The following is a 27962-nucleotide window of genomic DNA, read 5'->3' on the forward strand; positions in this document are numbered from 1 at the left end:
TTCCTTTGAAAGGGCACGGCCGATTTCCTTCCCAATCCTTCCCTAACCCGAGCATGAGCTCCGTCTCTAATGACCTCTTTGTCGACGGGACGTTAAACACTAACCACCACCATTTCTAGCACCTGCTCTGATATTGATGAGTGCAGTGTATTTAATTGTAATTACTATAATCAATTAATTGCATTGTTTTAATTGTGATAATGTTGAATCCCTTCTTCCAAATTAACTGCAACCACTAGCAGTGCTGACAACCGTATGCGTGGCGCAAATGGTTCAAACGGTTCTGAGAACTATAGGACTTAACATTTGAGCTCATCGGTCCCCTAGACTTAGAACTACTTAAACCTAAATAACCGAAGGCCGTCACACACATCGACGCCCGAGGCAGGATTCGAACCTATGACCGTAGCAGCAGGGCGGTTCCGGACTGAAGCGTCTAGAACCGCTCGGTCACAGCGGCCGGCTATGCGTAGCGCAAGGCGGGACATGTTTGGTTTGCTGCTGCGGAGAGACTTTGCGGACACAATATACACCCTTTTTAGCCAATAAGGTAGAGCTTACTTTACACCAAATATGGATATTTGGTCCTCTTTTTTTTTTCTTTTTTTTTACTCACTAGTTTAAATCGGCTCCGCAGATGTAAAGTAGTACACATGTATTACAATGCAACGTAACTATGAAAGATGGGCTTCGATCCGTCATTGTGATTGGTAGATATCGGTAGCCTGCCTTAGAATGTCTTTTGGTACGATTCCAGCTTTAGCGATCTACAGTGTAACCAAGGTAAGCTGACTTGAAAATGTCTATACGAACCACATCCAGCCGTCTAAGGGATTGACGACAATGAAAATTTGTGCAGGGCTGGGATTATTGGAAGCTGGATTTCCGGATTATCACTAGCTGTTGCCTTAACCTCTTCGGCTATCAAATAACATGTTTCCCCCGTACAGGAATAACATTAACAGGATGTAAGAGTATAGTTACGACACATGGACGACGAAATATGGAAGTCTGAGTCTGGGATTGAGTCTTGGTCAGATAGCTGAAGCGAAGTGGGTGACAGCTCTTTAAGGATTCACTGACTTACTAGCACTTGAGTGACTGTCGCAAATGAGCGACCGTGGATCACCTGCTTCCCAACCAGCTCACAGCTTATTCTTTCATTATAGCAGTCAATCTGTTCTGTTAGAAGTGCCTATCGCAAACAATAAAATTACCCATGACAATTGGTGTAACTCCTACTCTAAGAGGAGGGGATTGGCATAGACCAGTCAGAAGACTACTGAGTGTAGGAAAAAGCAACTCTCCTCATAGTAATTTCTTCTACAGCTGGTACCATTTTGTCTTGTACTAAGCTCTAAAATCTTTGTAGAATGTTCGATTACAGATCAAAAACTATGAGTATGATCCAATAAGCAAGGAAATACACTCCTGGAAATTGAAATAAGAACACCGTGAATTCATTGTCCCAGGAAGGGGAAACTTTATTGACACATTCCTGGGGTCAGATACATCACATGATCACACTGACAGAACCACAGGCACATAGACACAGGCAACAGAGCATGCACAATGTCGGCGCTAGTACAGTGTATATCCACCTTTCGCAGCAATGCAGGCTGCTATTCTCCCATGGAGACGATCGTAGAGATGCTGGATGTAGTCCTGTGGAACGGCTTGCCATGCCATTTCCACCTGGCGCCTCAGTTGGACCAGCGTTCGTGCTGGACGTGCAGACCGCGTGAGTCGACGCTTCATCCAGTCCCAAACATGCTCAATGGGGGACAGATCCGGAGATCTTGCTGGCCAGGGTAGTTGACTTACACCTTCTAGAGCACGATGGGTGGCACGAGATACATGCGAACGTGCATTGTCCTGTTGGAACAGCAAGTTCCCTTGCCGGTCTAGGAATGGTAGAACGATGGGTTCGATGAAGGTTTGGATGTACTGTGCACTATTCAGTGTCCCCTCAACGATCACCAGTGGTGTACGGCCAGTGTAGGAGATCGCTCCCCTTACCATGATGCCGGGTGTTGGCCCTGTGTGCCTCGGTCGTATGCAGTCCTGATTGTGGCGCTCACCTGCACGGCGCCAAACACGCATACGACCATCATTGGCACCAAGGCAGAAGCGACTCTCATCGCTGAAGACGACACGTCTCCATTCGTCCCTCCATTCACGCCTGTCGCGACACCACTGGAGGCGGGCTGCACGATGTTGGGGCGTGAGCGGAAGACGGCCTAACGGTGTGCGGGACCGTAGCCCAGCTTCATGGAGACGGTTGCGAATGGTCCTCGCCGATACCCCAGGAGCAACAGTGTCCCTAATTTGCTGGGAAGTGGCGGTGCGGTCCCATACGGCACTGCGTAGGATCCTACGGTCTTGGCGTGCATCCGTGCGTCGCTGCGGTCCGGTCCCAGGTCGACGGGCACGTGCACCTTCCGCCGACCACTGGCGACAACATCGATGTACTGTGGAGACCTCACGCCCCACGTGTTGAGCAATTCGGCGGTACGTCCACCCGGCCTCCCGCATGCCCACTATACGCCCTCGCTCAAAGTCCGTCAACTGCACATACGGTTCACGTCCACGCTGTCGCGGCATGCTACCAGTGTTAAAGACTGCGATGGAGCTCCGTATGCCACGGCAAACTGGCTGACACTGACGGCGGCGGTGCACAAATGCTGCGCAGCTAGCGCCATTCGACGGCCAACACCGCGGTTCCTGGTGTGTCCGCTGTGCCGTGCGTGTGATCATTGCTTGTACAGCCCTCTCGCAGTGTCCGGAGCAAGTATGGTGGGTCTGACACACCGGTGTCAATGTGTTCTTTTTTCCATTTCCAGGAGTGTATATATTATTTCTCCGTCAATTTCGGCCGAAGAAATGCGGAATATATTCTGGGACATAGTGGAATACTCATACTTCAGATCCTATAGTTTCATGATCTTCCGATAAGTGGCGGCGCTATATGTTGCCTTCAAAATGGCGTCTGCAATGAAGATGCATTCCAACCGGACAGCTGTCACTGAGTCTCTTTTGGGGGGAAACCAGAGTATCGTAGATACTCATAGGTGTTTGAAGAATATCTACAGAGACCTGGCAGTGAACAAAAGCATGGTGAGTCGATGGGCGAGGCTTCCCTCATCATCGCAGTAAGGTCGCGCATCTACGATCTCCCTCGTGCCAGCTGGCACCACATAGCTGTGACTCCTGCAGTACTGGAATGTGCGGAATTTCTCATTCGAAATGATCGACGGATAACAGTCTAGCACCTCGCTGATGCACTGGACCTCTCTGTAGGTGGTGTTGGGGTACATTAATGCATACGTGTCAGAAGGGGCATTGCACAGTAATTTGGAATAACACAGGCACCGCAGTATCGTATCTATCCGCCGACACTGGCCAATCAGCTTTCAATGAAAATGTCTCTGCGGTAGGGAATATACACTACAGGCCATTAAAACTGCTACACCATGAAGATGACGTGCTACAGACGCAAAATTTAACCGACAGGAAGATGCTGTGGTATGCACATGATTAGCTATTCAGAGCATTCACACAAGGTTGGCGCAACTGGCGACACCTACAACGTGCTGACATGAGGAAAGTTTCCAGACGATTTCTCATACACAAACAGCAGTTAACCGGCGTTGCCTGGTGAAACGTTGTTGTGATGCCTCGTGTAAGGAGTAGAAATGCGTACCAACACGTTTCCGATCTTGATAAAGGTCGGATTGTAGCCTATCGCGATTGCGGTTTATAGTATCGCGACGTTGCTGCTCGCGTTGGTCGAGATCCTATGACTTTTAGCAGAATATTGAATCGGTGTGTTCAGGAGGGTAACACGGAACGCCGTGCTGGATCCCAACGGCCTCGTATCACTAGCAGTTGAGATGACAGGCATCTTATCCACATGGCTGTAACGGATCGTGCAGCCACGTCTTGATCCCTCAGTCAACAGATGGGGACGTTTGCAAGACAACAACCATCTGCACGAACAGTTCGACGACGTTTGCAGCAGCATGGACTATCAGCTCGGAGACCACGGCTGCAGTTACCCTTGACGCTGCATCACAGACAGGAGCGCCTGCGGTGGTATACTCAACGACGAACCTGGGTGCACGAATGGCAAAACGTCATTTTTTCGGATGAATCCAGGTTCTGTTTACAGCATCATGATCGTCGCATCCGTGTTTGGTGACATCGCGGTGACCGCACATTGGAAGCGTATATTCGTCATCGCCATACTGGCTTATCACTCGGTGTGATGGTATGGGGTGCCATTGGTTTCACGTCTCGGTCACCTCTTGTACGCATTGACGACACTTTGAACAGTGGACGTTACATTTCAGATGTATTACGACCCGTGGCTCTACCCGTCATTCGATCCCTGCGAAACCCTACATTTCAGCAGACTAATGCACGACCGTATGTTGCAGGTCCTGTACCGGCGTTTCTGGATACAGAAAATGTTCGATTGCTGCAGATCTCTCACCAACTGAAAACTTCTGGTCAATGGTGCCCGAGCAACTGGCTCGTCACAATACGCCAGTCACTACTCTTGATGAACTGTGGTATCGTGTTGAAGCTGCATGGGCAGCTGTACCTGTACACTCCATCCAAGCTCTGTTTGACTCAATGCCCAGGCGTATCAAGGCCGTTATTACGGCCAGAGGGGGTTGTTCTGCGTACTGATTTCTCAGGATCTATGGACCCAAACTGCGTGAAAATATAATCACATGTCAGGTCTCTTATAATATATTTGTCCAATGAATACCCGTTTATCATCTACATTTTTTCTTGGTGTAGCTATTTTAATGGCCAGAAGTGTACATCGTGCATCTACGATTGCAAGTTGCTGACACATAGTTGACAACATGAGGAAGGCTGGGTCTGGCCAGCTCAGATAGCCTAACGGTGAGGCGACCGCTTGCGATAAGTGGTAAATTCGGATTCGAGTCGCGGCCCAAAAGAAGTTTTCACTGTCGTCATTCCATTGTAAAGCTGATGGTTATGCATATTCGAAACTATGAATACATTTCATGTATATTTTATGGATCTTGTCAGATAAACTTGGATCTTACCGTGCTTCTCTGAAACGTGTGAAATGACAAACCTTACCGGACTATGCTTGTAGCTGGATGTGGGAGAAGCTAGAAGACAGTCACAGGGAAACAAGTCATGTGGGTTTTAGGCAAGCGGTCGTAAAATATCTAACCCTTGATTCTGTGTTTATGTGACGGGGCAGCGTACAACGCGAGCGATTTACTTGTTTTATCTCCAGGTATCTTACAAGTCAACATGCGTTTTAGAACTCGTCATCATTGGTGAAGAAACGCCGATTTGATTTTTAATTTAAAAATTGTGAATGTCATGGTCATAAACAGCGAAAATATCTTTGAATGTTGTGGAAAGTCATACATACCGCGTAATTTAAAAATAATGATTGACTTAAAATAAGCTCACAGCGATGTAGGGGCGCGACGTAATGGACACAGCGCTCGACGCTGAGCAGACAGTTGTCTAATGTAAATGTTGATGCAAGCCATCGATTTCTTATGCAATTAAACACCGGAATGACAGATAAAAAAAACTTTGATTAGACAATTTCAGCACACGCAGACGGTTACTAGTGAAGGTACTTACGGCAACTAATAATATTTGTATTTCAACTTTGTATCAGTAAGATAAATGTCGTTGTCCAGTGTTTTCGCTTTAGCATATGATGATTTGGTAATGCAGTGCTAAATCAGAACTGAATCACCGTATAAATATATTTTCATTCCTATATTATTTCATTGTTCTCTATGTCTGATTTACTTCTGAGCACTGAATACGAAGCTGAAACTATTAAAGCATTGCAGTTGGATTTATTGTTATGTTTCATGTACTGTAAAAGTCAATTATTGTGATTCAGTTATATTTTTTTCGCTGCTTGCGTGAAATATATTATTTCATGATGTCAGATAACGAGATCACAAATGATGCATTGTTCAGGGACTGTAGTTTGTCAATAGACATGCAAAGTCGAGGTGATGATTGGTCACGTTTCCTGGACGCATTCAGACGAGAAGACTGAAGGTCTGAGTCTGACATGTTAACGACATTAATGGAAATTATGTTGGGATATGAAGAAAACACTTGTAAAATAGATCAGAGTACCAAGGAACTAACTGCAAAGATTGATCAAACTGACAAAGTTATAAATAAGGTGGGTGACGAAACGTAAACAGGAGACAGACGCACTCACAGCTCAGTTAGATCGGCAGGTCGTAGAAAATACGAAACGTTTTGAGACAGTCGAATCTGATATCGATGAAGTACAAAAGGGACTCGGCAAAAAAGTTGCGGTCTATGATGAGCACTTTGTGAGGCAGACTAGGGAAATGTAGGAGTGTAAACGTAGGGTGCAGGCCATTATACCAAACCATGATGCTTAGGCACATCATTTAGAACAGGTGTGCAATGAGGAAAACAAGATGCAATAGCTTGTTGGTAGTGTTAAACAGAAGGTGGCCAACAGTTTAAAAATTAAATTTAATCAGGAAGTTTCATATCACTGCACACTCCGCTGCACAGTGAAAATATCATTCTGGAAACGTCCCCCAGGCTGTGACTAAGCCATGTCTCCGCAATATCCTTTCTACCAGGAGTGCTAGTTCCGCAAGGTTCGCAGGAGAGCTCCTGTGAAGTTTGGAAGGTAGGAGACGAGATACTGGCAGAAGTAAAGCCGAGTTCGAGTCTCGCTCTGCCAGGAAGTTTCATATTAGTGGAGACTCAGCTGCAGAATGAAAATCTCATTCTAGTATTGACCTGAGGCCGGGATATTGGCAGATCTCTTTGCACAAGAATTCCATGAAGTACACAGCATCCTTGTATGAAGTAAGGAACTACCAGTACTGTGTACTACGGTTTCGCCCGAATGTTTCTGCCTCAGCTTCATAAGATCATTGGACACAGTCCTTGGTAAAAAATTAATTAAAAAAGTGACAATGTGTGTAGCTGATATTTTTATTCTGACCCAGAACATGTTAAGAAAAAATAAGAGGTACTCATCACTTTTGAATAGGCAGTTGAAATGGCAAATTTAGAGAAGTCTGGTTTTGAATGGATGAAATTAAGATTCTTGGACATGTAATTAATGAACAAGGATACAAACCCGATGAGAAAAAATTACAAGTAGTTAAGGAACTTCCTGCACATCACTTTCAAAACACAGCTTAGAGGAATTCTCAGGCGATGTGGATAGTATAGGGAGTTTATTAGTGGTCATTTTGATTAATTTTTCTTTTGCTACGAGTATACAAGACAAGAGGAGATGTTGAGTCATAAGCTGATTTACCAAAATCTTTACTACCAATTTCAAACATATGATAGGTACGATAGGCAATTACATCTCTATCATTAAAACTTTCAAGACCAGGTACACTAGGAACTCCGCTACCACCTCTCACTATGGCAACGGTGAGCCATCCATTTCCATGTGAGAAAGTGTCGTTTATATCCAAGCTAAAATTAAGGGAACATCCAAGAAATACACAAGGTCCATCGACGAGAGCGTGGGCTGCAACACTCTTCACTGGAATGCGATTTTTCTTGTCTCCTGATGTTGTTGTAAGTTCAATGTTTTCTATGGTTTTGTAGACTGTTGTGCGGCTACGACGATTCCTCCTGTAGGGCATGTTGGCGGCGTTCAATGCAGTTGCCTGTGCAGCAGCAAGACACAGAATAAGGGGAGCGCGAGAGCGCGCTCGCTTATGTACTGTGCGCGGACACTGACCTTAGACAAGGACTTAGCGGCCAGCGGAACGTTATCCCGGACGCGCACACTAGCAGAACTAGTGTGCGCGTCCCCGCTGGCGCACCGCCAACACCAAGCGATAAGAGTGTTTACATCTGCATCTTACTAACCAGATTCTGTGGCAATGGACTGACGAACTCCAATGCGCCTTAGAAGAGATTAAAAAACAACTGTGCAATATGCAGTTACTTTCACTTCAAGACTTGAATAAGGAGTTTTTATTTGGCCTGAGACAGTTCGGATTTTGGATTGGGTGGACATCTGGACCAAGTGGAGGAGTTCTATCCCGGCGATACACAAACTATTCCATTTGTGAGCATGACTCTAACTAAGCGGGGATGTAAATAAACCACAAGGAGAGAGGCATTTGCAACCTTGTGGGGATTCACAAAGCTTATTATATAGCAGGAACATTTACTAAATTATGTTAGCTGAAGGTTGACCGGAGGTTTGAGTGGCGGGGGGGGGGGGGGGGGGGGGGGGTTGGGGAGGAAAGCGAAAGGGTTATTGAAATCAGCTGCAGATTTTGTGCAGCATCAGCTGTAATGAGTGACAATTTGTCTGTACCGTTAACACGATCCCGGAATCTACTGCTTATTAGGCAGTTGCCCATCCCCCATGCAGTTGTCGATACTTGCCCTTTGGTGAACGCAGAGCGCGGTTGTAAAAGAGTCGTGGGTTAGCTTCCGTGGTGCATGTATGGTGCAGTATCGGCGCCGTGAGTGCAGAACGCAGTTTACGTAATTAACATTCATACCACGAAACTTCTGTATTTCATATCAGTGTTATCAGTTCACTGGAGGTGATTTATTTGACAATGGCAAATTCCGAAATCGGGTGTCGTGTCGACAGAGCAACAATCAACCGCATCGGGTGAGTTACGGGACAAGCAATGGAAACATAAAAAATGATAGAGGAACGTATAATCGGTTTAACCAAATATCATGAGTGTAGATACTTTTCGACCGTATATCTTCCAGATAAATCATCGAACAACCGTGTCGCAACCGGCTGCATGTACTCTCGAGAGATAGACTAAGTACTCCACAAGAACTGACTAATGCCTGGACTTTATGTGTTGTGCTCCAGGGATTTGTACCAAGTGGTTCACTTTTCAACGGTGGACTTCGCTACGTTTCAGCGGAGACCATGGCTGAAGTGCTAATGGATGATTACAGCGACTATCGGTATATTAGTTGTGAACAATGCAGTCCAAAATTTAAAGTATTTAGTTACCAGAATATATTTGGATCTTGTCAAACTTGGATCCCATCGTGTGTCTCCCCAAACTGTGTAATCTCACACATTGCAGGATTACACTTCTAGCTGACAGTGGGGAGGCAAGGAGACAACTGCGGGAAAACCATGTACGTTGGGTTTACGCACGCGGTCGTAAAATATCTAAACCTCGACCCTGAGTTTATATGACTTGGGCAGTGTAGAAAATGAGTGTTGTAGCTCTTTCACCCTCAGGTGTCTTACACTTGGCATCAGTTGACATTGTACTTGTACCACCCTTGGACTACGCGACTGAAAGCCTCATGGCCTTCCCAATATACTTTCAGTCGAGTTCTAGCTTTGCCCAGTTCATTTGATGGAAATCTACACTGCTATGTCCACTAAAAACGCTCCTCCTGCGACAAGAGATGGGCTACACGAATGAAGCTTTTCATATCATATACATACAATCATTATTAAGTATTTTGTGCACAGAACACGTTGACATCACATTATGGATGTAGTCAGTGAGATATTTTATTAGATTTCGAGTCGTGGCGTGAAAAATTATGTTTTAATTGCGCAACAAAGATGTATTACTGGCGCATACTGGAGATCAAGGAGTCAAACTTGGTCTCAATTGCGTTCAATTCTCCAGAAATATTGCCTGTTGTATGATTTTCCCTCATTTATAGGAATAAGAGCAGTGAATAACAAAATGAAAAGTCGAGTGAGTAATTTTTTCTTACCCTTTTCTGCAACTTTTCTGAGAGAGCTGTCTTCAAAATTTTCAGTACGAAATCAGTTATTTTGTTCGCATTCACCAAATGGAATCCTTTCAACCTCCGGCAATAGGCACTCTGAAAAAAAGAAAACAATCAGATAGTCAAGTTAAGTCAAAGTTGTTGTTTACTGTAATATCCTGTATGGTTACTCATATGTGGCAGATGATAAGGTGCAAAGGACCAATTGAAATTGAACACTAAAAATTACAGTGACTCGAGTATAAATCTTAATACAACTGACTGTGAACTGTTTCAACTATCCAAACCAACAGGCTTGACGTGAGTAGCAAAACCTTTTTATATTATTGTACTATTATAGATAATTATGAAGATACATAAGTGGTGTGTGAAACAACTGCCTAATAGGGGTGAGGCCACGTTTGGATATAAACAATGCCAAAACAGCCACTGTAATTCCACTGGTAGTGGGAGAGTTAAGAGAGTAGAAACAATAGTGTTTGAGAAATAACTATAAAGGTAATAATAATAACATTAATTATAATAACTGTTGAAATGTTGATGTGAATATGACAAAAATGGTGAAGTAAAAAGGTTCTGATAGTAATGGGTTGTAAGACACTGAAATGTTCATAGGCTTTTTTATAGCGATGCGCCCTGGAACATGAGTAACTACTTTGAAACAAGTGAAACATTACTGTTATTTAAGGAAGCCATTAGTTAGCTACCTTTCAGAGATTGAAATGTGAATCTGCTATGTGAGAGACCGAAGGGAAGGTTGTTTCCGAGCAATGTAGTACACTCACTTGCTCAGTAAAATGTATCACGACCGGTTCCGTTTGACAAGCATCCACTGTCACGTACAAGGATGAATGAAGCTATCATTTTGTCTATGTAGTGAAAATAAGTGTAGGCAGGTTGGTGAAGTACGATCAGAATGGTAAATGTCACGGAGACATTTATTTCGTTTCAGGAGTAGTGTTAGATTTCATGACAATACCTTTGTAGTATGTCATTGCTGTAGTGAACTGCTGAATGACCAATGCTTCCAGAAGTTGATTTTCGCTGTGCGTGGAGTAATTAATTCTTTTCGCAAGTTTTAAGTGTATCCAGCCATGTTTAGAGTTTGATCTAATATTACTGCTAGTGTATTCACAAAGTAACATAAAATTGTGTTTTTCCAGTTTGGAAGAATTTATGAAAATGTATGCTCATAGGACATGAATAATGAACCAGAATAGTTTCAGATTTTGATTAATTAATATCTTCTACCCATCTCTATAATATAACATTATCCTGAACTTATTAGGATCTGTATTTAATGTGAGGGTAGGTCGGCAGCAAAGAATAAGTATTGGGACAGGGACGATGGCACATAATTGATAATTATATAGAATAATAGATGACCTGATAACGATCTATAGGGAACACCAGTATCTGCCTAGAGAGGCTACTGTTCCACAGTTCAGTTTTCCGCCACGGAAGGGGTCACTTCCGGTGGGTAAAGTAACCTTAACCCCTCACTTTTCCAGTCTTCAGCTAAAGCTTTTGGGCCAACAGTCCAAGAATGCAGAAACAAAATATTTTGTGCGGCATAAAAATTAATGGTGGCAGATGTAGGTCATTTCTTCTACGCAAAAAACTCGTGCACATACTTGACAATGTGGTCACACCTGGTAGACCCTGCTATTGAGTCTTCATGTGATTTGCTGTTTTAAGTCATACACTTTATGCGTACCAATTAATGCAATTTTTCACCTTGATCACCTTAATTTTTTAACTTTATGCATTAGCTCGTTTAGTCTCAAACCATCATCAGAGTCACGTTAGAAGACTGTTGATACATTTTATCTCGTCAAATTCATATGTATAGCCGTACTGTGGACATGTGACTCTTAATTTGATTCTGGTAATGGCTTGAGCCGAAACATGTTAATTCGTATAACAATAAAAAATCAGCGGAAATGCAATCAATCGAAACCAACAGGAAGGCCTATCAAGGTTTCAGCACAGCAATCGAAAGCTTTGAGCCACATTGAAGGTTGACTTGAATACATTATGGGAGATTATTGTACCTAGAGGATAGTGCACATAGGAACACACAATGTGTTGTGGTAAGTACTTCGGTCTAGCGATTGAATCATATGAAGGAGTGTACACGGGAAGGCCATAAGCAGTTCTGCCATTTTCTAGTGTTTGTTGTTGTTAGACATGAGGTTGTGCATTGTGCAGTATTTACAAATATTTCGCGTTCTACGTGTTTAAGTGCTGTACGGTGCTTTGAAGTTATTTGGAATATATTGTTAATTTTTCTTGTACAGTACTCCACCGTGAGTAAAACGGCAAATACTTTTAGAACAATTTTTATGACATGTGGAAAGTTAAGCTGTACTTCGTTGGTTGTATGTCATCTTCTACCCTGAAACAGAACAAGGTTCTTTTATCATGGTACATGTAATATTTTAAAGTCTTAACTATTTTACCAGTCCTGAAAACTGAAATTAGTTTTAGTTTCCAATAGCTTGTATTTCAAAATATATGTAACTGACAACTTGTTTTTAATAATACTTCCACTTAATTTGTTTTAATTTCACTTACTGATTATTGACGTGTGGTAGAATAATAATGTAACACATAGACTAGTAAAACAGTATTGACAAGATTTTCTCGACAGCAATGCTTTTAAAATTCAATCGAATAAATGTTTCTAGGTATATGAAAATTGGAAATTTAAGTTAAAATCCTATGTGACCAAACTGCTGAGGTCATCGGTCCCTAGCCTCACACATTACTCAATGTAACTTAAACTTTACGTTAAGTACAATGCACACACCCATACCCATTTGGAAAACAGTAATTTTTCAGTGTAATTTTTGTATTTTCGAAAAAAGACTGCAGCGTATAAAAACTGAATGGCATCATTTGAAAATGAAATAAGAAAATATATTAAACCTCTATTGCAGGGTCAGGGGGAGGAACTCTGAAAGGTTTACTGAAGTACAATACTCTCCATCAGTGAAAAGCAACAGTATCAAGTGGCATGTGACTCATAATATGCGTACATATGTCAAAATTTCAGCTGTGTGTGTCTACTGAGGTGTACAGTAACGGTATCTATCCCTCCATTTTGACGTTTACTAATACTACTCTGTCTTTGCACTACTGCTGGTAGTCACTTTCAGTAATAAGATATGTTCATATGGCTAGCCACAGCAGAGACACACATCGACTCCTGCGTATCCAGTTTAGAGCTTATCAAGCATGATGATGGATCATTATTACAATGTGGCTACAGTGTGACTTTCTGATGTACCCTCACAATAATCTTCGTCTTTATCGCTGTATATTTTAGGTCTAACACAGTTTATGAGCAGCTGCTAATATGATAGTCTTATCAGTGCAACATATCATTTACTTCAAAAATATTTTAACCTCATCAAACATATGAAGAGATATTTATCATACAAAGTGTGCATATGAGTGCATGTTTGTGCATGTCTAGTGTTTTGGTGGAAGCTTGTGAAAGTACTAGTGTGTGCACGGTAAGTGGCAGGGAGTGTGAATGTGTACGTTTGTGTACTGTGTGTATGTACTTGATTGCATGCATGGTTACATGTATGTCTGTGATGTGCTTTTACATGTCTGTTTACATGTTTTTGCATGTGTGTGTGTGTGTGTGTGTGTTTTGTTGTTGTTGTTGTTTTTGTTGTCTGTGTGTGGATGAAGTGACTTTGTGATTGCATGTTTATCTACAGTGAGGTGAATGTATAAGCACACTACCACTACTATTACCATGTAACTGAAAATCGAGGTGCATAGAAATAATGGAAAATACCGAAAAAACCGGAAGGTAAAAAATTTACACATAATACCATTCTTGGAACTCCATACTGGAACCCGACCGGTGTGAAAACGTTGTGAGGGACTGTCCACCGTGAGAACGAAGACCAAGAGACGTGATGGGTCCAACCTGAACTTTCACTTATCAAAAGTCGGTCATTCACACTGACGTCTGAATCTCACACCTTCTTTGCATAGAAGAACTAATCTATTACGCCATCTAGGATTTCTCCTGCCAGTTTTACCCAAAGCAGTGAGGAAGAAGGAGGAGGGGAGGGGGTTGAGACATCACTGGTGGCAGAAATCAGAGCCAGTAACGAAACTAAAAAGCTGCTACTGATGGTACTTGCTGCCAATGCAACTTTGTAGTTACACGCATTAGGCACAGTTGTTGAAACATCAGGTATGAGAAGAAAAATTGTACTGTGCTGGCAGTAAAATTTATGATGGTGACTAAAATGTAGACATCCACAGTGTTGAGTTCAGAAAGATTATGATAGTCAGCTCTTGTCTGTCTATGGCGAGCTGCTATGATAGTTGCTGAAGTCTTCTTGATACTTGTTTAGAATGTGATTTCTCGACACCAAAAAATAAACCGCTCATGGAGTGTGCATTGTAAGGCTTGCGCAGCACAAACAGAATAATGTCTTGTCGGTAGTCGGGGAGAGCTGCAGCAGGGTACGTTTTGGGTTCTGGTAAGACAGGTTGCAGTCCACATTGTTTATCGTTCGGTGGCGAGTCGATGGAGGATATTTAAAACGATACCAGAATGTGATACATTTTCTTGCAGTTAAATAAATGTCTTCAGAATATTTTTAGCAGGTCCATATTTTTGTGGTGTACAACAAACTACAATGATATATTTAAAGATTTCAATATATGTAAAAAACATTCTTGCATTTCGGCCCACATCAGACCTGAGTAAAAACTGTAGCATTAAATGATCATCTCCAGCTCATAGCTGCTGCTTACGAAGATGACGGATGTAAGAGCTACATAACAATATTACTTCCGGCTAACTTCGCTCTTCAGTGACCCCATAAGTCAAGAGCTAATGTGGGATGGCTACATGCCACGGGCAATTACACTGTCAATGGCCTTGAATGAATGCTGTGTTAAAGAGTGTGGTGGTGTTAAATTCAAAAGAGCAAGATGGCGGGCTAACCCAATTATGGAAGTGAGAAGCTGATAAACAACTGAAACAGAAGAAAAAATCTTCAAAAATCGAAAGACTTTGAAATGGCCTAACTAACTCACTTCTGCTCGCAGATACTATGACGCCATGTTTAAAAGCCTTCCATCGATTTCAAAGAAACTGGTTGCTCAAATAAAATATCAAATGGAAATTTAGTCGGTTGAAAGGTCTTTTCATTCGTCATTTTTCTCTGATTAAAAGCTTCCCTTTCTAATATCACATATAAGTTGTGTCAAAACACTGTGGCTAAAAATAACGTCCCAATCACATAGGTAACAGTATTTTTTACGGAATAAACACGGCGAGGTACCAAATGAAACTGTTGGCTAAAGTACTAAGCAAAGTAGGCAAGTTCACAAACAAGTGGCAGTATGGATTATGCGTACTGCCAGCTAATGTATTCTATGCTAAATGAGAGTGTGAACAAAAACAAATCTAAAGACAAACCATTTTAGGAAGGACGAAGATTACAATAACACACACAATGTACATTTCAAATTTCACAATGCCATTTTCATGTTTAAACTGTCCATTGACATACTAACTACATTTGGAGTAGGTATACTGGAGGTTGTGTACAGAAACAAGGTTTTTGGTAAGGCAGCTACGTTACCGATTGCAGCCTATAATGCCAAAGTCCGATTTAAGTGTAAACTGATGAATATAATAATGCAGCTATCAAATAAAATCGTAATGCTCCAAGTATGGGCTCTAAAATACACAAAATAGCCAAAGACAAACGTAATGAGCAAGCATAATTTTAGGAGGGAGAATCATTGTGGAGGCTGGTCGTCTGGTCTCCTCATTTTACCCTCTAGCAGGGTCCAAGCAGGCACGCAGGAGGAGGGGTTTGTTAGCTATCGAAGGCTCCAGTGTTAGGTGCGTTATGGAGACCCTTAGGGAATTATCGTCGAGGGCTCGAAAGAAGTCCAATATATGCTCGCTATGTCTGCGTGATACTCTCGTCTGGGATGTGGAGAAGGCACTGCCTGCGGCTATCGAAGGTGTAGGCTGTAGTTATCTTGAGGTTACAGCTCATGTCGTCAACAACGACGCCTGTCGCTTAGGTTATGAGGCCATCCTCAGTTCTTATGGGTAACTGACAGAAGTGGTGAAGAGTGCGGGCCTCGTTTGTAAGGTGCAAGTAGAATTCATTGTGAAACTTCCTGGCAAATTAAAACTGTGTGCCGGTCCGAGACTCGGGACCTTTGCCTTTCGTGGCCAAGTGCTCTACCATCTGAGCTACCCAAGCACGACTCACAGGCCGTCCTCACAGCTTCACTTCTGCCAGTGCCTCGTCTCCTACTTTCCATCACACAGTTTTAATCTGCCAGGAAGTTTCATATCAGCGCACACTCCGCTGCAGAGTGAAAATCTCATTCTGGAAACATCCCCCAGACTGTGGCTAAGCCATGTCTCCGCATATGCCTTCTTCCAGGAGTGCTATTACTGCAAGGTTCGCAAGAGAGCTTCTCTGAAGTTGAAAAGTAGGAGACGAGGTACTGGCACAAGTGAACCTGTGAGAACGGCCCGTGAGTCGTGCTTGGGTTGCTCAGATGGTAGAGCACTTGCCTGCGAAAGGTGAAGGTCCCGAGTTTGACTCTCGGTCCGGCACACAGTTTTAATGTGCCAGGAAGTTTCATATCAGCACACACTTCGCTTCAGAGTGAAAATCTTATTCTGGAATTCATTGTTCCCATAGTTAATCGGGGTCCTGTGGTTTGGAGCCATGTGAAAGGCCTCAACCAAATGTTCCACAATTCCGTGGTGGTCTTGTCAGTAGACTGCTAGGCCTGCATTAGAGGTGGAAGGTTGTGGGACACCACTTGGTAGAGAAAAGGTTTACTATACACTACATGGATAGCAGAGTACTTGTGACCATGGGATTTTTTAGGCCTTGCAGTAGTTTGAAATCCTCTGACGAACACTCGCCAGTGAGTGTGCAGAGAGAGAAATGAGGCCTCGTACAAAGTACAGACATTTTGAGTGTTACAATTTCAATAGTATAAGTCGAAGTATTCGTAAGAATGTTCCATAATGACACTCCAAAAATTCATCATGCTCAAATAGTTCTCAGAACAGAGAGCTGGCAGAAACCCGATGTAGCAAGCTCCGAAATGTTTAGGGGAGCATGGAATGCATATAGAAAAAGACAGATTAGGCACCACACCATGTTGTGTGGTCCAAGGCCAAAACTGAGTCTGACTGTGAAGCTATCTGGGCACCAGTAAACGTGTAGGTCAATCATTGTCAATTATCGGATGTTTGTGCTGGTCACCCAACTCAGCCGTATCCCTTATAGAGGCGTTCATAGAAAGTCCACGCTCAGCAGCGCGGGAATATTCAGATAATACCATATTAGTTGGAGGAACCTTTGATCTACCAAGTATAGACTGCGATGTCTATGGATTCATTGCAGGTATGCTAGAAAGAGTAGATAAGCAATTATTGGCATCCCAATTAGACAGTGGACATCAATTTGTTTCAATACGATGAACATAGAGGAATTATGGGCAAAGTTTAATGGGTTGTAGATTGTGATCTGGAGAAGTATGTGACAAATAATTCGATTAAGATTGAGAAAGGCCCACAATGGAAATGGAAATGAGCGTTAGGCGTCATAGACCCGGAGGCCCCTTACGGGGCAGTTCCGGCCGCCTTGGTGCAAGTCTTATTCCATTCGACGCCACACTGGGCGACCTGCACGCAGGATGGGGATGAAATGATGACGAAGACAACACAATACCCAGACCCTGTGCGGAGAAAATCCCCGACCCAGCCGGGAATCGAAGCCGGGCCCCTTAGGACGGCAGTCCGTCATGCTGACCATTCAGCTATCGGAGGCCCACAATGATTTGAAAACAAAATTCGGAGAATTCTGAGAAAGCAGCGATTGTTGCACTCTCGGTTCAAAGAAGAAAGCACAGATGACGAAAAACGTAGTAGAAATTCGTGGCAACAGAAGACAGTAAAAGGAAAGCTTAAGTTTTAAATTTCGCGTTTAAGAAATCACTCATGTAGGGGGGATACAGAAACATACCGTTGTTCGACTGTCATACAGAATCTCATATGAAGGACGTAATAAGTAATAATAGGCATCCCTGATGTAGAGAAGCAGCAGAAAGAGTTCTAAGGCCGGCCGCGGTAGCCAAGCGGTTCTAGGCGCTTCAGTCCGGAACCGCGCGACTGCTACGGTCGCAGGTTCGAATCCTGACTCGGGCATGGATGTGTGTGATGTCCTTAGGTTAGTTAGGTTCAAGTAGTTCTAAGTTCTAGGGGACTGATGACACAGATGTAAAGTCCCATAGTGCTCAGAGCCATTTGAACCATTCTTTTGAAAGAGTTCTAAACAAAGAAGTCACCATCCGTAAGGAACACCATTTCGGTTTTAAAGGAAGTATGCTGCAGCACTTATCTCTTACTTAGACTCCATTTATCGTGAATCTCTCGCCCAATGCAGAGTCCCAAACAATTGCAGTTAAGTGCAGGTGACCCCCGCATACAAAAATGACAAGGGAACGAACCTACATAATTACAGTCCTACATCCGTAGTATCTGTTTGTTGCAGAATTCTTGAACATATTCTTAGTTCAGATATAATAAATTTCCCTGAGGTAGAAGAGTTCCCTGAAGAGGAACAAGCCTTTTCTCACAAATGAGCAGGGATTTAAAAAGCATCGTTCTTGCCCTTTTCTCACATGATACCCTGAAAACCATGGACGGAATTAAGCAGATATATCTCATATTCCCAGATTTCCAAAAAGCCTTTAACACGGTGCCTCACTGCATGCTGTTAACGAAGGTTCGAGCATATAAGTCAGGTGCTAGATATATGAGTGACTCGATAACTTCTTAAGTAACTGAACCCAATATGCTGTCCTCGATGGTGACCGTTTGTCAGAGACAAGTGTACGCCAGCAGCGCCCCAGGGAAGTTTGGTTGGATGTCTCTCATTCTCTCTCTTTCTCTCTCTCTCTCTATATATATACTCCGTAAATGTAGAAAAATAAAAGTTAATTCAGATGAGTAGGAAAAATATCGTGCCATGATCGAATAAAGCGTTAGTAGTGAGATGCCTGAGACAGTCGCATCGATTGAATACTCGTATTTACGCATAATGCTGTGAAGCAATATGAAATGGAACGAGCACAAAAAGGTGACAGTCGGCAAGGCGAATAGTTGACGTCGGTATATTCGAAGAATTTTTGGAAATTGTAGCTCATCAATGAAGCAAACCATTCGCCTAAGGATCACTAAGCTAAGGTAAGAGAAATCAGGGCTTGTACGGAGGCGTTAAGATAGTAGTTTCTCCTCGCTCCATTTTTGAGCTGAAAAGGAAAGGAAATGACTGGTAGTGGTACAAGGTACCCTCTGATATGCATTATAGGTGAACAGTCGAGTATGTAAGTAGATGTAGAAGTAGGCGTTCTGACGATATCTTTATTGCTTTGTATCACTTAAACTGCATATTGCTGTAATACACAATTATACGATCATAACGCTCGGAATACAAGATCTAAACATGGTTATAGGAAACTGGTGGAGTAAGACAGAGATGAACATGGGGAGAGATAATGGTGAAATAAAACAGAGATGGATGGTCGATATCTTGTATATCTGGCGCTAGTGTCATAACGTAATTGTTCTGTAAGATTAAGGGAAAAAAAACGCATGCCTCGCATATTTGTGCTTCTGTACCTCACTTTGCAAGGACAATGAACCGTAAAGTTAAACATTTCCACATCTAAATTGTCTGTACTACTTACCAAAGAAGAGACAGCTTTCTTATTAGCACTACAGATACAACTTACAGGTTAGTCAACGAGCTTAATTCAGTCTTGGTACCACTCCTTAAATTTATCCGAATACGCCCTGCACTTTAACTCACTTTTTTCAACGTTTCACACGTTATTTGATTCCACCAAATAAAATATTTTGGTTGCCCTTGTAACTAATTTTGAACCACATCAATGACTTCCGCATCGGCTACAAATTTTCTTCCCCTGAGCGCTTCTTTCAATGGTCCAAACATACGGAAATCGCTGGGAGCCAGGTGCAGAGTGTATGGAGGGCATTCCAGGAATTCGAATCCCAACTCCTTTATTGTTTGGACCACCCGTTTGGCAGAACGTGGCCGAGCGATATCTTGCCGCAGGATGACGCCTTTTCGCAGTTTCCTTGACGTTTGGGTCTCATAGTAGGTTTCAGTTTAGTTCGCAACACATCAAATAGTTCTCACTGTTCACGCCTCTTGGCGTGAAATGAACCGCTACGGCTCCTGCCATGTCCCAGAGTAGTGTTAGCAGCTGATGACTGACGTCAAATTTCTTAACTCCTGGTGATGATGGGTGGTTACAAACCATGCTCGCGGCCTTGCTTTCAGGTTCGTGATGATGCACCCACGTATCATTTACAGTAAAAATTTCCTGTTAAAATCAATCTCCCTTGCAATGATAATGTTTACTAATGGCATCCATCCCTTGTGCCTTGTGCCTCGCTGACCATCCTTTCTGTACCCACTTTGCAGACCACTTTCCGAAAATTTAGCCTGTCGTGCAAGATGGACTACGCTGAACCGTGACTGATGTGTATTGGTGATTTCGTCCACTGTGACTCGTCTGTTTTTCATAAGCATACCTTGAGCGACTTTCAAATTGTTCCCAGTTGTTGACGTCCATGGCCTGCCTTACCTTCCCTGAGTGAAGCGCTCTATCCATTCGCAGATCTCGCGTCATGATAAACAGCTGTCACCATACTGCTCTTTCATTCGACGAAATATTTCTGCGGGTGAACACCTTCCACAAACAAAAATCGAATCACTACCCTCGTTTCCTCCTTGGTGCAGATCGACAATTCAGCTGCCATGTTTCACAGTCTGCTACAATACAACGGCTAATGCGGGGACAAGAGTGGCACATTATATAGAATTGTTACAGTCGACAATACTTCAGCCTTGGATACTAGCAGTGTTATCAAGCCCTATGGCGAGAAATTGCAGAAGTCCCTTTATTTTTCTCTTCTCATCACATGTGAAAATTTTGTTCTAGAACACTGCAGAACATACGTGGTCACTACTGCTAATCTACTTTACAACTTAAAGTGCAATTGTTGAGCGGAATTAATAAAGTAAACAATGCGTTTCCTGTGACGTTATTCTGACACTATATTATGCTACCAAAAAGCAGTTTTACGTAGTTCACCATTCATCCATACATCTTCACATACTTGGAATGTATTTAACATGGCGTTATGATCAGAATGCTCAGCTCTATCAAATGTTTTTGTTAAGGGGACATTCTATGTCCTATGCTACCAACGTCAAATTATCCAATTTTGTGATCCATTATCATGGAAATATTCTAAGCCACCAATTTACAATTTTCTGTAATTATTGAATACATCTTTCTAGATACACTGAACTAGAATTATTACTAAAATTGTATTGTGGGACATGTTATCTTTTTTTCCATACACTCTTTTTGACAGAATTTTGTAAATAAATTAACATAAAAACAAAATAACTCAAGATATTTTAATTATTCTAGTTCCATATGTGTTGAAACTCACACTTAGCATGCTGTGAAAATTTCATGTCTCTTCCATCAGTACTTTTTTAGAAAACGGGTCATTTATTGCAAAAAATGTAGTTCATTAGTATTGAGGTTTGAAACTTTTTTTATTACAAAATCTTATACAGATTACATTTCTGTGTCTTTTATGCACTATAATTGCCCTGGCCCATAGTCTGTGTCTTCTTCAGTGTCACAACAGCCCAGTGCTGGCCTCCTCCTTTTGTTTCCTGCTTCTTTTGTCATTTGCTAAGCAGCTAACTCTGCTTCACGTACACAAAGCTCATCCAGTTCCCACAGTCTTCTTTAGCTGTGTTCTGTCCAAATCTTACCCCTAACTTCTCCAGAACCTTAAGTCTTTCATAGTTACCACCATTAAAAGTTATTACAGCATCAGACACTGCTAACGTTAGAGTCATAAGGCCAACAAATATATTTTTGTGCACATGGCACCACACAACATTATTGAAGGTATCATTCACAATATGTGTCTTCCCATGTAAACACTTCTTTAGTAGCTCAGGATTTGCCAATTCCATGTAAATACATCTACATCTACATCCATACTCCGCAAGCCACCTGACGGTGTGTGGCGGAGGGTACCTTGAGTACCTCTATCGGTTCTCCCTTCTATTCCAGTCTCGTATTGATCGTGGAAAGAAGGATTGTCGGTATGCCTCTGTGTGGGCTCTAATCTCTCTGATTTTATCCTCATGGTCTCTTCGCGAGATATACGTAGGAAGGAACAATATACTGCTTGACTCCTCGGTGAAGGTACGTTCTCGAAACTTCAACAAAAGCCCGTACCGAGCTACTGAGCGTCTCTCCTGCAGAATCTTCCACTGGAGTTTATTTATCATCTCCGTAACGCTTTCGCGATTACTAAATGATCCTGTAACGAAGCGCGCTGCTCTCCGTTGGATCTTTTCTATCGCTTCTATCAACCCTATCTGGTACGGATCCCACACTGCTGAGCAGTATTCAAGCAGTGGGCGAACTAGCGTACTGTAACCTACTTCCTTTGTTTTCGGATTGCATTTCCTTAGGATTCTTCCAATGAATCTCAGTCTGGCATCTGATTTACCGACGATCAACTTTATATGATCATTCCACTTTAAATCACTCCTAATGCGTACTTCTAGATAATTTACGGAATTAACTACTTCCAGTTGCTAACCTGCTATATTGTAGCTAAATGATAAGGGATCTTTCTTTCTATGTATTCGCAGCACATTACACTTGTCTACATTAAGATTCAATTGCCATTCCGTGCACCATGCGTCAATTCGCTGCAGATCCTCCTGCATTTCAGTACAATTTTCCATTGTTACAACCTCTCGATATACCACAGCATCATCCGCAAAAAGCCTCAGTGAACTTCCGATGTCATCCACAAGGTCATTTATGTATATTGTGAATAGCAACGGTCCTACGACGCTCCCCTGCGACACATCTGAAATCACTCTTACTTCGGAAGACTTCTCTCCATTGAGAATGACATGCTGCGTTATGTTATCTAGGAACTCTTCAATCCGATCACACAATTGGTCTGACAGTCCATATGCTCTTACTTTGTTCATTAAACGACTGTGGGGAACTGTATTGAACGCTTTGCGGAAGTCAAGAAACACGGCATCTACCAGGGAACCCGTGTCTATGGCCCTCTGAGTCTCGTGGACGAATAGCGCGAGCTGGGTTACACACGATCGTCTTTTTAGAAACTGATTCTGATTCCTACAGAGTAGATTTCTAGTCTCCAGGAAAGTCATTATACTCGAACATAATACGTGTTCCAAAATTCTACACCTGATCGACGTTAGAGATACAGGTCTATAGTTCTGCGCATCTGTTCGACGTCCCTTCTTGAAAACGGGGATGACCTGTGCCCTTTTCCGATCCTTTGGAACGCTACGCTCTTCTAGAGACCTACGGTACACCGCTGCAAGAAGGGAGGCAAGTTCCTTCGCGTACTCTGTGTAAAATCGAAATGGTATCGCATCAGGTCCAGCGGCCTTTCCTCTTTTGAGCGATTTTAATTGTTTCTCTATCCCTCTGTCGTCTGTTTCGATATCTACCACGTTGTCATCTGTGCGTCAATCTAGAGAAGGAACTACAGTGCAGTCTTCCTCTGTGAAACAGCTTTGGAAAAAGACATTTAGTATTTCGGCCTTTAGTCTGTCATCCTCTGTTTCAGTACCATTTTGGTCACAAAGTGCCTGGACATTTTGTTTTGATCCACCTACCGCTATGACATAAGACCAAAATTTCTTAGGATTTTCTGCCAAGTCAGTACATAGAACTTTACTTTCGAATTCATTGAACGCCTCTCACATAGCCCTCCTCACACTACATTTCGCTTCGCGTAATTTTTGTTTGTCTGCAAGGCTTTGGCTATGTTTATGTTTGCTTTGAAGTTCCCTTTGCTTCCGCAGCAGTTTTCTAACTCGGTTGTTGTACGACGGTGGCTGATTTCCATCTCTTACGATCTTGCTTGGCACATACTCATCTAACGCATATTTGTCGATGGTTTTGAATTTTGTCTACTGGTCCTCAACACTATCTGTACTTGAGACAAAACTTTTGTGTTGAGCTGTCAAGTACTCTGCAATCTGCTTTTTGTCACTCTTTCTAAACAAAAAAATCTTCCTTCCTTTTGTAATATTTCTATTTACGGCTGAAATCATCGATGCTGTAACAGCTTTATGATCGCTGATTCCCTGTTCTGCGTTAACTGTTTCAAATAGTTCGGGTCTGTTTATCGCCAGAAGGTCTAATGTGTTATCACCACGAGTAGGTTCTCTGTTTAACTTCTCAAGGTAGTTTTCAGATAAAGCACTTTAAAAAATTTCACTGGATTCCTTGTCCCTGCCACCCGTTATGAACGTTTGAGTCTCCCAGTCTATATCCGGCAAATTAAAATCTCCACCCAGAAGTATAATATGGTGGGGAAATCTACTCTAAATGTTTTCCAAATTATCCTTCAGGTGCTCAGCTACAACAGCTGCTGAGCCAGGGGGCCTATAGAGATATCCAATTACCATGTCTGAGACTGCTTTGACCGTGACCTTCACGCAAATTATTTCACATTTCGGATCTCCGTCAATTTTCTTCGATACTATTGCACTTCTGATCGCTATAAACACGCCTCCTCCTTCACTGTCCAGCCTGTCCCTGCGGTATACATTCCAATCTGAGTTTAGAATTTCATTACTGTTTACATCTGGTTTCAGCCAACTTTCTGTCCCTATTAGACCCCTACTATGTGAGCATTGTGACCGTTTATTAATGAGAGCAGTTCTGGGACCTTTCTATAGACGCTCCTGCAGTTTACTATTAGCAGATTAATATTGTTATTCCCTGCTGCATTTTGCCTACTCGTATCTTGCCGCGTCTTGTCGGGCCTAGGGAGGGAATTCCCTAACCTAAAAAACCCACATGTGCACTCCACATGCACTCCGCTACCCTTGTGGCCGCTTCCTGAGTGTAGTGCACGCCTGACCTACTCCACCCGATAGCGGAGGTCGAGAAGTTTGCACCCCAGATCTCCGCAGAATCGTCTGAGCCTCTGGTTTAAGCCTTCCACTCGGCTCCAAACCAGAGGACCGCGATCGGCTCTGGGAACGATACTACAAATAGTTAGCTCAGATTCCACCCCGCGAGCGAGGCTTTCCGCCTTCACCAACTCCGCCAACCGCCTGTATGAACTGAGGATGACCTCTGAACCCAGACGGCAGGAGTCATTAGTGCCGACATGAGCAGCAATTTGCAGTCGGTTGCACCCAGTGCTCTCTATTGCCACCGGCAGGGCCTCCTCCACATCTCGGATGAGACCCCCCGGCAAGCAGACAGAGTGAACATTGGCCTTCTTCCCCGACCTTTCCGCTGTTGCCTCCATTACTGACAAAAGAAGAGAATGTTTATGTGTAAAGTCATGCAGGGTGCCAGAATTTCGGCCTGCCCATATTTACACCGAGTGTTTGGTGGAGATGGACACAAAGGATGACATGGTTCTTTATTGGTTGATATTCGATGAAAGAAAGTGCTCCACACAGCTCTTTCCATCTACTCTAAATTATCACAGTTATCTCTAATGTCCGTCCTATAATATTCCTGTAATTCATCAATTACTTTGTCTGTTAGTCTTCCAGCACATTTTATTGTCTCGCCATCAGACAGTTTTGTGTTGCCCAGATTGGTTTTTACGTTATGCAGACGTGTTCCAATCCTTTTCTTGCATGTCGTACACACTCAAGTTTTTGTGTAGGAACACCATATGGCTTACTCTTTTGTACTGCAATGAAAGCCTTCCAGTCTCCATCACCTAAGAAATTCACACATGTGACAACTCTCTCCTCCTGCGAACGCTGGAAAATGTTATCTGCCCATTTTACCTCCATTTCTTCACTTGCGCCATCATAAAATTTTATACACTACTGCTTATGAAGTAATCTGTTCTTCTGGTTCACTGTACAACCTTGGCAGTACTTACTGACAACTTCAAACTCCTAAACTTTACCAGTGTCAGTACTTATTGCAGATGTAAAACAATTTTTAGAACTAAGCCCACGCTTTTGCCACGTTCCATCCACGTGCCTCTGTCACCCTCATTTTGTTCAATAGCTTCTGATGTGGCAGCAACCACTGAATTTTCAGCCACAGCATGTACAGAGTCCCCAATTGCTGTTACATATTTCGTACACCTAGAAGATGGTTTTGGCAACAGAGAACATTACCAGCCCTTGCACCTTTACCAATGTATCTAAGGCCATAGAACAGTCTCACATTAGTTTCATACAATTCATTACCTGAACACATTGATAAAGAATTAAATGCTTTCTAGTTTTGACACTTCTTACATGTAATAATTAATTTAGACACAACACCAATTCTAGCTCCAATATCCTCACAAAGTTTAACTTCACCACCACAAACATAGCAAGAGACAGTTTCTGAAAGAACTTGTGGAAGGATTTGCAGATCAATAATGACATTATCCATAATATCATTACTTTTATCACTGTCACCCATTTCTAAAGTTATTTTCCTTTTCGATGCACCATGGAGCGTGGTCACTTCAGAAAGATTATCGTGGTTTCCTTCATTGCTAACACATATGTTTTCAAGTACTTCAGAAGAAAATGCAGGTCTCACATATCTGTTACCCACAGATTTGCATTTACTCGTACTTTTACGCTTAGTCGCTTTATTTACGTATAAAAAGCAATAGAATTTAGCTTACTACAAAAATAGCAGACGATCTCACTACTCTCAACGAAAACTGGTATCAGAAACAAGGGACTGCTTTGTTTATTCGTAATGCCAACTTCTGAGACGTAGGAGTAGGCACGAAACAAAGCAATTCACAGCCTTCTACACCGCGTAGTTTCCAATATATGACTGCTAACTGTGGCAGTATACGCGTAGGCGCGAAATTTGACAATCACATGTCAACATTCAAAATATTATTTGAAGCTCTCACAATTGTCTGATTTTAATGTATTATACACCAAAATGTTCAGGAAAGTCCGAAGTACACTATGGAGTAGAAAACAGAAAATGTCAAACTGCAACGAATTTCACACACGATGTCCCCCTAATTAGTCAATGGAGAGCCATAGGATCGAAACGTATTAATGTCGGTTTAGCAGCTCACACACACCTCGACGTCTTGGTAGAAAAAACAAAATGTGTGACAGATTACAAAGCTGTTTTCATAGACTACTTTTCTGTGTTACAGCTGCAACAACTATGTATTGAAGTGCTTATGAAGGAACAATACAGGAACCCTCCCTAGTGATTGATAGTGTGTCAGATATGGTCTTCCTCCCGTAAACTCAACAAAACTTCAGGCAGCTTGGCCATGTGCCCCAGGGGAGTGATATGTGTATATTTTACATGCTCGATGTCAACACACAGATGGTGTTTGTTTCTTCGATATATCTGAAGAGAAAGGCACGGCAGTCTTATAGGAGGTTCTATCACAAGGAGTGGTATAACAGTTAAAAGTTTGAATGCAGACAGTTCTCTCAAAACTACACCAACTTTGCCCATAAAACTTGTAGAAATACGCTGTATCTATTCTTTTGAAATCATGACAGTTTCTATTATTATCATCACGATTGTTTGTTAAGAAAATAGATGTTACCGCAAGTCCTGCGCTATTTCAAACTTCATAACATTTTAATTATAAAGTAGATACCACTTGAATTATTGTGGTATGTAAAAATCATAGTGCTTTTTCCCCGACATGTGAGTAGATTGTGTGAAACATCCTGTGATGATCAAATTGCGTACAAAACTAGAATGCAAGAATCTACTGTATGATAGAAACATTACAGATATGTCGGTAGAGGGGAGTTATAGAGCAAAAATATCAAATTTAAGCACTCAGATGGTTGCTGGTTTCGACGTAACGGAAGAGAAAGAGACGAACTCTAAAAGGTGTTCTATTACAAGACAGGCTATTACAGATTTGTTTCGTAAATTCAGGTGTGATATAACTTTGCATTAGTAAAATGGAACATGCTTTAGTGTACTAAACATCAACATGCTCTTCAGTTATAGCTTCTTGTTGTTGAACGTAAAATGATAGTGTT

The 27962-nt window shown here is 42.4% G+C and overlaps 2 protein-coding genes across 2 annotated transcripts in view; both read right to left on the reverse strand.

Moving 5' to 3' along the window:
- Positions 1–27962, reverse strand: part of LOC126484055 (retinol-binding protein pinta-like) — a 308676-nt gene that overhangs the window by 175425 nt on the left and 105289 nt on the right. The window lies entirely within an intron of this gene.
- LOC126484056 (retinol-binding protein pinta-like) overlaps positions 1–27962 on the reverse strand; it is a 141804-nt gene that overhangs the window by 31302 nt on the left and 82540 nt on the right. The window contains exon 5 of the mRNA XM_050107406.1: positions 9769–9879. Within this exon, the coding sequence (XP_049963363.1) occupies positions 9769–9879 (111 nt within the window). The remainder of the gene's footprint in view (positions 1–9768; positions 9880–27962) is intronic.

This window comes from Schistocerca serialis, chromosome 6, assembly GCF_023864345.2.
Source record: "Schistocerca serialis cubense isolate TAMUIC-IGC-003099 chromosome 6, iqSchSeri2.2, whole genome shotgun sequence".
Lineage (NCBI taxonomy): Eukaryota > Metazoa > Arthropoda > Insecta > Orthoptera > Acrididae > Schistocerca > Schistocerca serialis.